The sequence below is a fragment of the Nicotiana tabacum genome, chromosome 23 (genome assembly GCF_000715075.1).
Source record: "Nicotiana tabacum cultivar K326 chromosome 23, ASM71507v2, whole genome shotgun sequence".
Lineage (NCBI taxonomy): Eukaryota > Viridiplantae > Streptophyta > Magnoliopsida > Solanales > Solanaceae > Nicotiana > Nicotiana tabacum.
This window is the reverse complement of record NC_134102.1, coordinates 4,827,415-4,841,953: the sequence shown is the minus strand read 5'-3', so window position 1 is coordinate 4,841,953 and position 14,539 is coordinate 4,827,415. Positions and strand designations below refer to the sequence as shown.

The window sequence follows — 14,539 nt, the reverse complement described above, 5'->3', positions numbered from 1 at the left end:
TAGCATGTTGTAATGATTGGCTGATAGCAACTCGCGTTATTTCAGTAGGAGTATATGGATGATTAGGTATATTTTGGTGGAAAGTATTCAAACAGAATGTAGGATTTTGTACTTTTCTACATATACCCGCTACCAATGCCTCGCCATCGGCGTCGACACACAAACATGTTTTGAAGTAGAATAAGTTTGCAACAAGTGCTAGAAGAAGGAAACATGAAGCAAAACAAGATGTCATTTTCTCTAGTAATTTCAGTTTGCATTTTTGAAGTGAATGCAAGTGGATATATAAAGGAATGACAAGGAGCAAAATAGGAATAAACTTGAATGTACAAATTTGTAACTATATTATCTATTGCAAGTATCTATTGCATGTATAGAAACAACTTTAAGTTTTTCCATCTTTAGCTTGCAATCATAGTTGTATTTCTACCTAGTTACTTAAGTGAAAAGGGGTCAATCTTCATGTTAGATTATAAGTTTCAAGGTAAGTTGATAGTAATTACTAACAATTTTAGTAACAAAAGTGCAGTGTTAGATTTTGTTATCATCTAATTTAAAGACAAGGTGGGTTGCTTCTGATGCTAAGCGCCCTCCACTTTCAACCAAGAGGTTGTGAGTTCGAGTCACCCCAAAAGTAAGGTGGGAGTTCTTGGAGGGAAGGATGCCGAGGGTCTATTGGAAACAGCCTCTTTACCCCAGGGTAGGGGTAAGGTCTGCGTACACACTACCCTCCCCAGACCCCACTAGTGGGATTATACTGGGTTGTTGTTGTTGTTGTATGTGAATGTGCTAAATAAAATTATATTACTGCAATATCTCCATATGTAGATGTTGAATAAGGTCAATATTAACTCCATGTACCAACTTGTAGTATATTTATTACCTTATGTGTAGTGAAACAAAGTACATAAAAGCATAACAATAAACAACCATGGGTTACTCTTCATTACTCATACCTGCAAATTGACCTCATGCTTTTCTGATTTAATTCTTGCCTTTTAATATTTGGGTTAATGACTCAAAACATATACACAACATTTTAAACTTGTCAAAAAAAAAATTCTTTTAGACACATCAAATGAAGTCATGACCTATAGTCCAACAAATTAGGCTTGTAAACCATTATTTTTGTTAAAATCCTTGTTATTTTAGATTTTAACAAGTTCACGCGCTCAAGATATGTGAGTCTCAGGTTGTGTCATATGAGTGCCTCGTGTCTAATAGGCACATATTGCATAGGCATTCGGTGGCCAACATATAATGGCCTCAGTTTAGGTGTCTAAATAAAATTTTGTTTTACAAGTTTAGGAGATTTTCTACACATTCAACCTGTATTAATTGTTTGGTTTCATGCTTTGATGCTTCTAATTGATAGGCTATCAATTTGAGGTACCCATTTAATTCGGTATAAGCTTGGGAAAGAAAACAATCTTGGGTTTAAACTATACATAAGGATTTAGGTTAGTTAAGGAATTAATTAAATTAGAATGTATGAATGAGCCAAGTGACATTTCAGGTTCAGGGCATCCCAATTGTATTGACTGGGATGACAATTTCTCTTTTAATTACGGTCAAATACTTTAAGTTACATCATAATCTTTAGGCATTCCATAAAAAGATATAAACGATAATAAACACAAAAAAAATGGAGAAGGAAGATGATAAACTGAGATTTGAAATTAATAGAACATCCATGAAAGTCATGCAAATGATACACAATTAAGAAAAGGGGCGACCCGGTGCACGAAACATCCCGCGTTTATGCAGGATCCGGGAAAGGACCACAGCCCAAGGGGGTGTGATGTAGGCAGTCAACCTTAATGCAAGCATTAATGGATAATTCTACGGCTCGAACCCATGAGTTACAAGTCACACGGAACAACTTTACAACTTTACAAACCGTGGCCTTTAGTTCGAACCCGTGAACCCGTTGCTCCAAGGCTCCCTTCCAGGAATCAATATCAATGTCCACCAACAAATCTTCACACTCCATCTGATACAAACTATTGGAATCAAGATGATTACATCTCATACGTAATACGAAAAAGAGTTGAAACACCAGAAGGCAAATACCATTGTGGGATCTGCTACTTTCACTACACCGCGCTTTAACTAACCAGTGACATTCTTAATTATCCAAGGGTGCTCCAAGATCTTTCGAAGAGAGAGCCTTTTCGAAGAGTCCTTCACAAGAAGCTGCAAAGGGCAAAGGTAAACAATCATTAGAGTGAAGGAGTGCAAGCTATTGCATGTCATTGTTTGCATAGACAAGTACTAATCAATTTACCTGGCTAATGAGATTCTTAGCATCGGCAGACACTTCAGGTGTTGGGGGGAAGCTGAGGTCTACCTTCATAATTCTGTATTACTTTAAGTTAGTACATTTTGATTTTCCTGTAAAAGTTACAAGACGACAGAAGCAGACCAATCCTTACCTTCTGAATGTGTCGGTCTGTCTCTCGGCCTCAAATGGAGGCCCGCCATATAAAAACTCATAGCAAAGAATCCCCAAAGTCCAATTGTCAACTGCATAATCATGAGCTTTGTTCTCCACCATTTCTGGTGCTAGATAATCTAGAGTTCCGCACATTGTATGTCTCTTGCTTCTAGATTGTACAGACCACCCAAAGTCTGCAATCTTCAAGCGGCCCTACATTTCGTGTAATAATCTAATTAATACTTTACTCTTGCTATGCAGTGTGTCAATGTTTTCTCAGGTTAAAATTACTGGACAATAGAATCCAGTTTTAGTTGGGACGTCCAAAAAATAACTTCAATATGTTAGCAGGCCGACCCCAAGCGCTACATTATATACATAATCTTACTAGGCCCATCGTAAGAACTCCATTATATATAGTCTTATTATAAACACCTACAGATATACTCCACTGGTCCCGATTGTCATTATCTTAGTTGACTTACCAAAGGAAAAAGAATATTTGAATCAGCTAATATATTAGAGCTCAATGAACATGCTATGAAATAATGATTGAAAGACCTGGAAATGATACAATGACATCACAACAACAACATACCCAGTGTGATCCCACAAGTGGGGTCTGGGGAGGGTTGGGTGTACGTAGACTTAACCTCTACCTTCTGTGAGGTAGAGAGGCCGTTCCCGATAGACCCTCAGCTCAAGAAAAACGTTTTTCTGAGGATAATGAACGATACCATCTAGACAAATTTTTATTTTTATTTTTTAGACGGGCTAAAATAAATCAAACAAAACGAGATAGATGGAATACACTTAAAGGTGGTGCAACATGATGAAGTCAAGAAACATGATGAAGGCTATACATTTTCTACATGCTGAACTTCAGCTATAGAGAGCATAATGAATTGTACTCTAAGCTGTGTGCATCTCTAGCAAAGTGTTTAGGGTCTTAACAATAGGAAAAGTTCAGTGTGTCTTATTATTTTGTTAACCACAGTTGCAAGAAACAAATCAACAAAATGAAAGTAAGTTATTGACATGCCAATCTCCAGCTTTAGAATTCAGCGACTAAAAGCATTTTGAGCTGTTAGAAAAGAATTTAGGCCATCAACAAGAGGGAGAACTTCCTTGTATCCACCGTTGTCTCTAAACAAAAATACGAAATTCAAGTTTTTCAGTATTTGCTCCTCAAATTTGATTAGTATTTCACTGTTGACAAATGAAAAGGTGGATTGCTCAAACTGTTTTCTCCAATAAGAACACAAATATAACTCTCAGGTTAGCCATATATAACGTTTTCTTTTTTCTTGTTATAGGAAATGGTGTTAACGAAACTTGGCACACGTGGCAAAGGAAGACCGTCAGTTATCAAGATATTACCTCATGATCAAGTAACAGGTTTTCTGGCTTTATATCCCTGTGAATGACATGCTTCTCGTGACAATACGCCAGTGCTTGTGTAAGACTTGCAATATACTACACCAGAACCAACCAAAGTATCAAAAGTTAAAGAATAACATAAAGCAACAAGAAAGAAGTCGAAAATAGCGTTCTCTGCAGAACTATAACAATGTGTATCAAAAGTTAAAGAATAACCTAAAGCAACAAGAAAGAAGTTGAAAACTAACAATAACGTTCTCTGCAGAAACATAACAATGTGTTCATAAATTATATAAATAAAAAAATAAAAAAATGCTGGACTCACAAAAACGACGAGCATGAGAAAATAATATGAATTCACTGTTCAACATTAACCACAGAGGAAATAAAACAAGCAAGGTACCATGAAGAGGAAAATCAGAACTTGATATAAATTCAACCCAAAAATGCGAACATCTTTCAAAGAAACTACTACAAGATCGTATTTTACATGGCAGAAAATAGATAAGGAAAACTCTGAAGCTCTATCTTCTTTGTTTGGGTTAGAGGAAGAGGGAATCAGTTCTTATTGACACAATCTATAGCTCACAACTACGCCAAAAATCTAAGCTCATTTTCAATCCCTAGCTAGTTGAGTCGACAATGTGAATCCTCGCTTTCATTTTGCTCCATTTGGACCCGTCTCATTCCAATATTCAATAATCAAGAGTTCTCTAACACTAGAGGTTATAAATATATACAACACTTACGCCTCAGTCCCAAACAAGTTGTGGTCAGCTATATGGATTCTCACTGACCACTTTTCTCCATTTAAACTCATTCTATGCTAATATTATGCAAATACAAATGAAAAGTATTAAAAGTGTAATATATTTTCTAAACGTATACATCTCCGAAAAACTAAGGGAAAATATAAAATTGGTCAATCGGCCGAAACTAATTGCATTCACTAGCCAAAAAGTGTATAAAATATGTATGTCATATGTATATAATATACATATATACAAAAAATATATATACTGTCGGGTATTAATTTAGGAGCGGCTAAACATATGCATTTCTCAAAAACTAAACCTCTCCTAGAAAGCATAGGACCTACAGTAAAAGTGCTATGTCTAAAACATACTCTCAAGTCTCAACTACTATGCATTACCTATAGATCTTTTTATTACATCGTGTCCAATCTTTTGCTAAGCAAATGTTACGAAAATATGTTTTCAACAAATTAAATAAAGTATAGAAATAAATCATAAGCAAGCAAATTAAGCGTGCTTTTGTTTCTAAATCCTTTTAGATACCGTGGCGGCTTGTTCCTCAGGCAGGCGACCAGTCTTCCTAAGCTCCCTGTAGAGCTCACCGCCATGAGCGTACTCCAAAATCAAGAAAATTCGCTCCTCATCATGGAACCAGCCATAGAGCCTCAGTACATTCGGGTGGCGAAGACTCGTTTGAATCTCCATTTCCCTCTTCAGTTGGTGGTGCAGCCTGTATTTCTCTATTTGCTCCTTGAATACCACCTTTAATGCCACTATAAACCCACTCTGCTCCGGCCAGGTGCCACAAAATTCAAGATCATCAAAACCCAGTTCTTTTTTTCTTATGAATAGTATAATGCACATATGAGTATGACAATAAAAGGTGCCATAAGAATTAAGAATTCAAGAAAGTAATTTCCCATGGCCATAATTTACAGATCTTAGAACTAGAGCAGCATTTGAGGTACATATATATTTTCATCAAATCAAATATATTTAATCCATATTTTGGTCCTTGCAATTTTTAGCCAAGCACATTTAACTGTGAATTAATTAAAATGTAGTAAATCGTTGGTCCTTTTATATAGAAAAATATGTTATACTTAGATTATTGGGAAAAGGGTCAAAAATACCCTTCTACTATGCGAAAAGGATCATTTATACCCTCTATTATACTTTTGGTCCACCACTATCCCTGACGTTACAAAAGTGGTGCAAAATACCCCTCCTCCGTTAGGGTCCTCCACCATGGCCACCATCATCCCACGTGGACTGACATTTCATTGAGGTGGACGCCACATGGCATGCCACATCACCATCCCAACCCCATTTTACCCTTTCCCCTATTTCTTCTTCCTACACCACCATCTTATCCCTCACCCAACCACTACTGCCATATTTTTCTCTCTTTTTCAATTCAAAAGAAATCACAAAGACCACCATCTTACTTCCATAATACCATTACTGCTGCCACATCTCCTTTCTAAATCACCTCCTCACATTAATTTAGAGCATTTGTCGTCTATCATATTGAAGGAAAACAAAAAGAATGCCAGCCACCGGTCTCTTACTCTATTAGGCAAACTATTAAACTAGAACTAGATCAGATTACTATACAACAACTACTACACCTCCGTCCCAAACAAGTGTGTCACCATCACTGTATTATGAGGATTCATCATGAATTGACAAGTTTTAAGCTGGTTGCCAACGTACTGCAACCCTCTACCTTTATCTAAGATTGGGACCGACAATGCGGGCGAGCTCACACATAAGGAGTAGTAATACAAACTTAACATAAGGCATGGATAATTTGATGATTAATAGTTAATAATTCGTTTAAGTTTATGAAGATTCACAAGCAGAATGATCAAATGTACACATTTTGATTAATTGAAGATTAAATGTGCTTAACCAAATATGACAAGAATCAAAATCAGAATCTCTCACTATTTCAGAGTCTAAAAGTGCATATTTCCTTATTATAAAATTAGATACTAGAAATATCATATGTAATGGTAATATAATGCACATATGTGTAAATTTGAGTATATAGAAAATATGGATTTAAAATTACCTTAACTTCACGAGCCAGGTAAACACGACCGAATTTGCCTTTGCCGAGCGGTTTTCCGATTTCGAAATCGTCGAGCGACCATTGTTTTTGTGGAGTTTTTGGTGGTTGTTTTGGGGGTTTTGGAGGATGAATTTGAGTTTTGGAAGCCATTTTTGCAAAGTGATTTGGAGAAGAAGGGATTTGTAATTCAAATGGGTTTGTGGAGGGAATAGGTGTCAAATTTCTAGTATCATTTCGCGAATCGGGTCAGAATCCATTTCCTTTTCGGGCTGAGCTGAGGTATTATCTTTTTTTCTTTTTAATCGGCTGAGCTGAGTTATGCTATATTTATTTATTTATTTTTAACCATTTTTCTTCATTTTTAAGGAAAAAAACACTTTTCCTTTTTCGACTCATTTTTATAATTTTAAAAAGTAGTTTTTGAACTAACTCTTGATTTGGAAAAGAAAGATATATTTTAATTGTACCATTCTGCAACAATATTTCTTTTTTAAAAAGAGCTTTTTTGAAAAGAATAAATAAATAAATAAAAATGAGGTTTTAGAAGGAAAAAGAAAAAGACATTAACAAAAGGAAAGTTTTTCAGTCAAACACAAGAAGAAAAGTTCTTCCATTCTTTTTTTATACAAAAATTTTTATTATAAGGGGAAAGGGGAAATAGGGGAGGGGATTACATGGTGAAAAATCAAACTCTTATCAACAAAGTGAAAATTTAGGTAGCCAACAATTAAGCTACTAATATTCCCCGAAAAAAAGTTATTCCTTTATTAAAATATTGAAAAAAAAATCTTTTTTTGGTGTATGATTGGAAACGATTTCTTTGTAAAGATGATTTTTTTTTATTTTTTTTACAAAAAACACATTTTATACGAATTTATTTTTTACTCCTCTTTTCATTTTATATGAATCTATTTAATTGTTATACCTTCTTTCATGAATATTACTATATCTTGAGGCTCATTCTTAACTTAAACCTTGCCAATTAAGATGATAAGTAAAATATTGTGCTCTAGACATTTTTTTTAATTTCCTTTTTTGGTCATAAAGATTGAATAAATAAAGATATAAATTTAAAAAAGAAAAGAATATACTTTATGGAAATGAAATTAATTAAACTTTGGCAAAAAAAAAAAAAAAACTAACATAAGAAGAAGTTGGGGATAGAGAAAAAAATATCACATTTTATTGCTCAAAAACTAATTCACAAGCTAACAATTTCTCTTAATACTAATTCAAGAACACTAATAAACACTAAACTAAAAACAATAATCTACTTCTAAGCTAAACATTTTTTTCTTTTATTTTACTAAAAATAAAAAAATAAAGTTCAGTAATCATCGGTGAAAACTAACTTGAACTGGAAATGAAAGCTTTCCATTTCCAATCACAAAATTATGTCCACCAGCAGCCAAAAGATTATAAGCTCTATAATTCACTATTCCCAAACTTTTGCAAGCATTTAACACAAAATCAACCTTCTTTTTCTCTCCAATTTTCACAAAAACCTTCTTAAAACTAATCAATTGTTTAAGTGGAGCTTCAGCAATATCTTCAGGTGGAATCCAATAAACCATTAAAACATCACTTCCATCTTTTTTCCCAATATTCTCTACTTCAATCGAGAAATCGAAATTCAGATCGTCCCCACATTCCAAGTCGTCGATTGATACTGCAGGACATGGTGGCACGTGAGTGCCAGCAGTGTAGTTCAGATCGCGACAGTGCTGAAATTTGTTGAGTTTTACTTGGATTTTTTGTCGTGCTGATAATAAGTTGTAGGTGAAATTCGTGTAGCTAATACCATATCCAAATGGATAAACAATTGATCCATTGTAAAATTTGTAAGTTCTACCGGGGTAGCCTAAGTTGTCAATTGGCCTTAATGGCATTGAAGTCATTGGTAACATATCCACATAACTATTTTCATGCCATGTTAATGGTAGTTTTCCTCCTGTAAAAAACATAACACATAAATAATAAAGGGGTAAATATTAGTATTCAATTCATCAACTCTTGAATAAAAGTTTTTCAGAAAAAAAAAATGTGGAAGGCTTAGCTTGTTGTGTTTTTCTTGGAAAATAAGAATCATAAAATTGGAAATTAAAACTAAAAATATAAATCACGCGTATCAATTGCATATTACATGTTACAACAAGTAAAACTATATTATAAATAACGTGTTATATAATAGGTAAAACTACATTGATAGTATAAAATTTCTTACGTATTATATCGGTTTTGTCAATTCAATTCTTGAATAGAAGTTTTAGATAAAGAAAATGTGAATGCAAATAAGACACATCAATTAAACTGGAAACTAACACCAAAAGTTTAAAAGTTTTAGCCAAACATTGACATGCAGGTATTATCTTGAAAAAAAACAAATTTTATCACTTTGATCCTTCCAATTGCGAAAATCTATTGAAAAAATCATCAAATAACATTAATTATAAGGGTATATATAATTAAATTACTCTTATATTTTCTTTAATTGAATAATTAACGCGATCATAAGCAAGGGGGATCAAAGAAAGAAGAGTTAATACAATAATCTTGATTATCTAAAGTGACAATACATAGTTTTGACCTTCTTCTGTTGACACTTCACTTCCCATTCCATATTCTGAAAATATTTCAGTAATGTCATATCAAAATACAGACTCTTTGTAATTATTGTCCAAGTGTGTCCAAGAAAATTAAAGGGAAAACTACAGCGTTAAGTAGCTCCCAAAAATAATAGCCAGCAAAATGTATATTTTTGTATATTATACATGTTTTTTTTTTACATAATTAGTGTATATTTTTTTGTATAATTTGGCTAGGGGTGTAACTTCCAAAAACAACATCAGCAATTGCACGACCACCTTCTTCACCAGGATATCCAGCCCAAATAATACTTTTAATCTTAGGATTATTTTTGGCAAATGAAATATCAACACCACCAGCAGACATAATTACAAGAATAACAGGACCTTTTGAAACTTGAGCAACTTGATTTATTAGTTGAGTTTGGTAGCCAGGAAGTAAAAGATCAACTCTGTCTAAACTTTCTGCTTCAACACTTAAATCTAATCCCACAACTAAAACAGTTGCATCTGCTTTTTTAGCAGCTTTCATTGCTGGGAATATTAAGCTCTCATTTTTGCACAAAATTTCTCCACATCCTGCTTTATAGTCCACTTTGCTATACAATGAAAATCCATGTATTGGTGTTGTAATCTTGCAAGGAATACCTAAATCATGTAACAAAAAAAAATTAAAGTTCCTCTTGAATCCAACAACAACAACAAAAACATGTACAGTATAATCCAACAAGTGGAGTCTCGAGAGGGTAGTGTGTACACGACCTTACCCCTACCTTCCGAAGGTACAAAGATGTTTCTGATAGACCCTCGGCTCAAGAAAAGCATAAATACAACAATTTTGAAAAAGAGATATGATAGTGAAGAAGCAATGGAAAGAAAAACAGTAATAACAGCCAAATAAGTAAGATAATCGAAGCAAACGAAATATGCATGTAATAATAGAAGTCTAAGAAATGAAGTTTATATATTGGTATTGGTGAAAATTAACATTAGTTGTGAACAATGACAGAGCCAGTAATACATACAAGGGAATTCAAAAAAAAAAAACAATGTCACACCTAGAATTTGAACATGTGACTTAAAAAGCAATTTTTAACTCTAAATCCATATGTAATCAAAATGAATCATTCCCCCATTTATACATGCAGTATAATTTTTAGGCGGGAATTTAATTAAATCTCTTCATTGATACCTACCTTTGCCACTGGTGTTGAATTACCACTATTGCAGATATATATATATATATTTAAAAGAGTTTAACATCCATACACTAACAATACTGTGAAAGAATCTTACACTAGCAAATCGTCACTATAAAAAGTGTGATTAATACGCTGAAAAATAAGGCATATTACTAGCTACAACATGTTAAAATAACTAAGAATATAAAAAATACTTTGCAATGTCGATGCATATAAGTTAAAATTCGACTAAGCTCAAATATTAAATTTTAATTTAATTTTTATGAATTTCTTACCTGCATAATTGCCAATCATGGCACTGGAGGCATTAGCATGAGGTCCAACAACAGCAATAGTTTTAACCTTTTTAGAATTCAAAGGCAAAACTTGATCTTCATTTTTAAGAAGAACAATCCCTTCTCTTGCTGCTTGTGTTGCTAACTCAATGTTTTCCTTAGAACAAATTTGTTCTTTTCCAAGTTTTTCAAATTTTGGAATACCATCAAAAAACCCTAGCCTCATTAGCACAAAATACAAATTTGTGAGAGATTCATCTATTTCTGATTCTTTTACTTTTCCTTGTACCACTGCATTCCCAGCATAATTTGTGTAAAAAAATTACTTTTTTCCCTTCATATTCATGTATATATTAGTTCGAGCCAAATACAATAAATTTAGTCGAAACAAAAAAAATTGGGTTCAGAATAAATGTAGTCTTATTATACGTATAAAATATAATTTTTTTCTTTATATATCTATACATAGTTCTAGTTGAAAACAACAAGTTCAGTTGAATCCACGTCAAAAAGAGGGGTGGTAAATATACCTGCTTTTAGACCTTGTGCAACAGCATCTTCAGGTTCATCTCCTAACCATTTATGACCATGAAGCATAACGTCAATGGAATCACAATCTGAAACTATATACCTGAAAATTATAAAAAGTAAAACAAGAAAAAACTATGAGAAATCATTAAAAGAAACTCTTTTATTTTGGAATAAATCAAACTTTATTAATTAATTATTACCCATGAAGATCCCAATCTCCTCTAATTTTGCCTTTTAGAAGCTTTGGATCAGCACATGCTGGGATTCCATTAATCCTATTATATGAGCACATAACACTTGTAACATCACCTTCTTTAACACACATTTCAAAGGGTTTAAGAAATGTTTCCATCATATCTTGCTCCGTCACCTTCACAAAATTACAAAAAAAAAAAAAAAAAAAAAAGGTAAGTACAACGGTTCATGCATAGCAGGAGCTCAGCGCAGCGAACGTTAATAAATTAGAGGTTAAGACTGATTAATTACCCGTGAATCGAAATGATAACGATCAACACCGAGCCAGTTATCAACATCATAAGCTGCATAATGTTTGCAACAAGCGGCTACTTTCAGAGGTCTCGAGTTCAAGTCTTTGGCGTTTTCCGTGCCCTCAACATCTTGTAAACCTCTAACATAATTAGAGGCATATTTTCCAACAACAAAAGGATCTTCTCCAGGTGTTTCTAAAACTCTTCCCCATCTAGGATCTCTTACTACATTAATATTTGGACTCCAAAATGTTAGACCAGCATGTCCTAGGTTAAACATAGCCCTTGCTTCTGTTGAAACAGCCTGCAAATTAAGTTTTTGTTATACATCATCAAAAAAGCTTTAAAAAAGGCAGTCCAACGCACAAAATATCCCACGTTCACATAGGGTTCGGAGAAGGGCCGCGCCCCAAGGAGATGTGATGTATGCAAGTATCAGTGGCTGATTCCATGGCTGATGCAATCAATAAAACTTAATACACAATTTTTTAGAAAATCATGGTAAATATATCTCTATGAAAATACTCCTTCTGGTTCCTTTTATTTGTATTTTAAACTATTGTCATATACATTAAGCAAATCATTTAATAACAATAATTATAAAGATATTTGACTAAATTATACAATTAAAAATAAAAACATAATTAATGCCTACTTGGTTTTCTAAAGCGACAAATACTTTTGAACAATTATTTTACTAATTAAAATAAATAAACTAGAGACCATGAATTGTAACAAACTTTTTAAAAATCAGTCCTATTTAGGGCATGCACTCAATCAAGTTAGTAGTATCAGCCAGGGCGAATTAACCATATAATCTATGAGTTCATGTGAATCTATATAGTAGCTTTTATATATATATATATATATATATATGACAATAAATCTATTTTATATTGTATACTGACTTGAGATCGTTATAAAAACTCATAAACTTCTCGCTTCTAAGCGGTCAACACACAAAGTAGTTTTTTATAAATAAAATATAGAGCTTTTCAAAACAACTAAAAGGAAAAGGGATTTAATTCAATTACCTGGCCTATTGCTTTCCACAATGACTCATTAAATGATGCAGTAGTAGTAATAACAGTAGGAAAACTTGTAGCCCCAGGAACAACTTTGTCAAAAAACGAAGCTAAACTATAATATTGTCCAACGTTAGAAACACCATGTAATGCCTCAGACCACCATTCATATTTAGGAAGACCAATTCTAGCAACTCCAAAAGCAGTATCTCCAATTTGTCGCGCTTTTTCAGACAACGTCATTCTGTCGATCAAATCCTTAACCCTAACCGCGTAGGGAAGGGACATGTCACAGTACGCGAAATCATTCATGTCCAATCCCAACTTTGCAAACCTCGACGTGTCACAAACACGTCGAGTTTGATTATACGTGAGATCATTGAGGGCCGTGATTGAAGAATTGTATGGAATATTTCTAGCAGAAATTCTTGAAATGAGAAAGGAAAAAATTAAAATGGTGAAGTAATGAAGAAAGCTAAATTTCGCCATTTTTCTTAGTCGTTTTTGTGTTTTTTTCAAGTTGATGAAAAAATTGTGATTTTAGAGGAGTTTATATAGATGATAATAATTTGGATAAGTGACAGTAAAAATACAAACTTTGATAGATTAATATCCTGTATTTTAAAGTTATCATTCTGTTAGTATTTGATAATGCTATTATCAAGATAACATATAACTAAGAAATCTTTCACACGATAAGGCTGTATTTTTCAACTTCTTTTCTTTATTTCTTTGATTAATGTTGTGATAATCAATCACTGCTAAAATTTTAATTAAGACCAGCGATTAATATTAAGTCTAAAATTTTCTGACATGTTTTATGAGACTCAACATATGCTTTGAAGTTTAATTGGATGAATTTTTTTATGTACTTGAGTTAATTAAATTATAGTTTTCTAAGCATGTATTGATTTGATATCCAGTATCTATTTTCCTTAAATTCTAAATATCCTATATTATTATAGTTGGCGGCAGATGAAGATCATTTTGACGTGTATATATAGTGGAGTCCAATTTCCTGCATTATCTCATTTCGAAATACCTTTTTTCGCGGGAAATATTTTACAAACAAAATCTTTTTTCCAACAGTAATTTTAACACACCTAAATTGAATTGAATTGTATCAAATCCATCTCTCTTAAGATATGTACAAATCGTTTGAATTTTGATAAGTCGTGGCTAAAGCATACTGTATATGCTATGAATTGGAGCTTCAAAATAATTAATTACACAAATTCTATCAGATTAATAACTAAAAAAAGGGAAAAGAAGAATGTGATAAAATAAAATAGTAAATAAATAGGATGGAGTCAAAGAGAGAGAGTCGATGTAAGAATAAAAAATATAGAACTCAAAATTACTATATATCGTTAACAAAAGTGTTTTGAACATAGAGCCGTCAAAATGAGTTTGACTCGTAAGGTAAACCCAACCCAATTTGCTAATTGGACTAAAGTTTTTCTAGCACTTTTAAAAGTAAGGGTTATAAGCCTGACTCAGGTTAGCTTTGTGCCCTTGAGGTTCGACTAAGGCTGTGCCGAGGCCAGCCCGGGGGCCAAAAAGAGTTTAATTTAAATCTATAAAATTTAACCAATTATTCTTTTGAGTTGAGTTATTTATTTATTTATTTATTATTTTTTGAGTTGAGTTGTTGGAATATGATTTTTTATCTCCTAGTTAGAATTAGTTGTTGTGTTTCTTTACTGTCTCCGTACTTTGTTGACACGACAAAATTTATTTTAACAAAATAGAAGAATTCAGTTCATGTTGATTTATTGGAACCG

The 14,539-nt window shown here is 33.0% G+C and overlaps 1 protein-coding gene and 1 pseudogene across 3 annotated transcripts; both read right to left on the bottom strand.

The window, feature by feature from the left end:
- Window positions 1-1,659: 1,659 nt before the first annotated feature.
- Window positions 1,660-6,892, bottom strand: LOC107804316 (serine/threonine-protein kinase Aurora-3-like). 3 transcript variants are annotated; one of them, XM_016628189.2, is made up of 7 exons: window positions 6,650-6,892; window positions 5,116-5,358; window positions 3,818-3,913; window positions 2,436-2,650; window positions 2,288-2,360; window positions 2,074-2,196; window positions 1,660-2,003 (listed from the first exon to the last, which is right to left on the bottom strand). In XM_016628189.2, the coding sequence occupies exons 1-6, from the start codon at window positions 6,797-6,799 to the stop codon at window positions 2,113-2,115; spliced, it is 861 nt and encodes a 286-aa protein (XP_016483675.1). In that variant the 5' UTR covers window positions 6,800-6,892; the 3' UTR covers window positions 1,660-2,003; window positions 2,074-2,112. The 3 variants fall into 3 exon arrangements, with proteins under 3 accessions (XP_016483675.1, XP_016483674.1, NP_001312681.1); XM_016628188.2 differs by having other exon boundaries at window positions 1,660-1,993; window positions 6,650-6,891; NM_001325752.1 differs by lacking the exon at window positions 1,660-2,003 and having other exon boundaries at window positions 2,113-2,196; window positions 6,650-6,799.
- Window positions 6,893-7,851: 959 nt separating this feature from the next.
- On the bottom strand, window positions 7,852-13,264 carry LOC107804318 (beta-xylosidase/alpha-L-arabinofuranosidase 1-like; annotated as a pseudogene).
- Window positions 13,265-14,539: the final 1,275 nt, after the last annotated feature.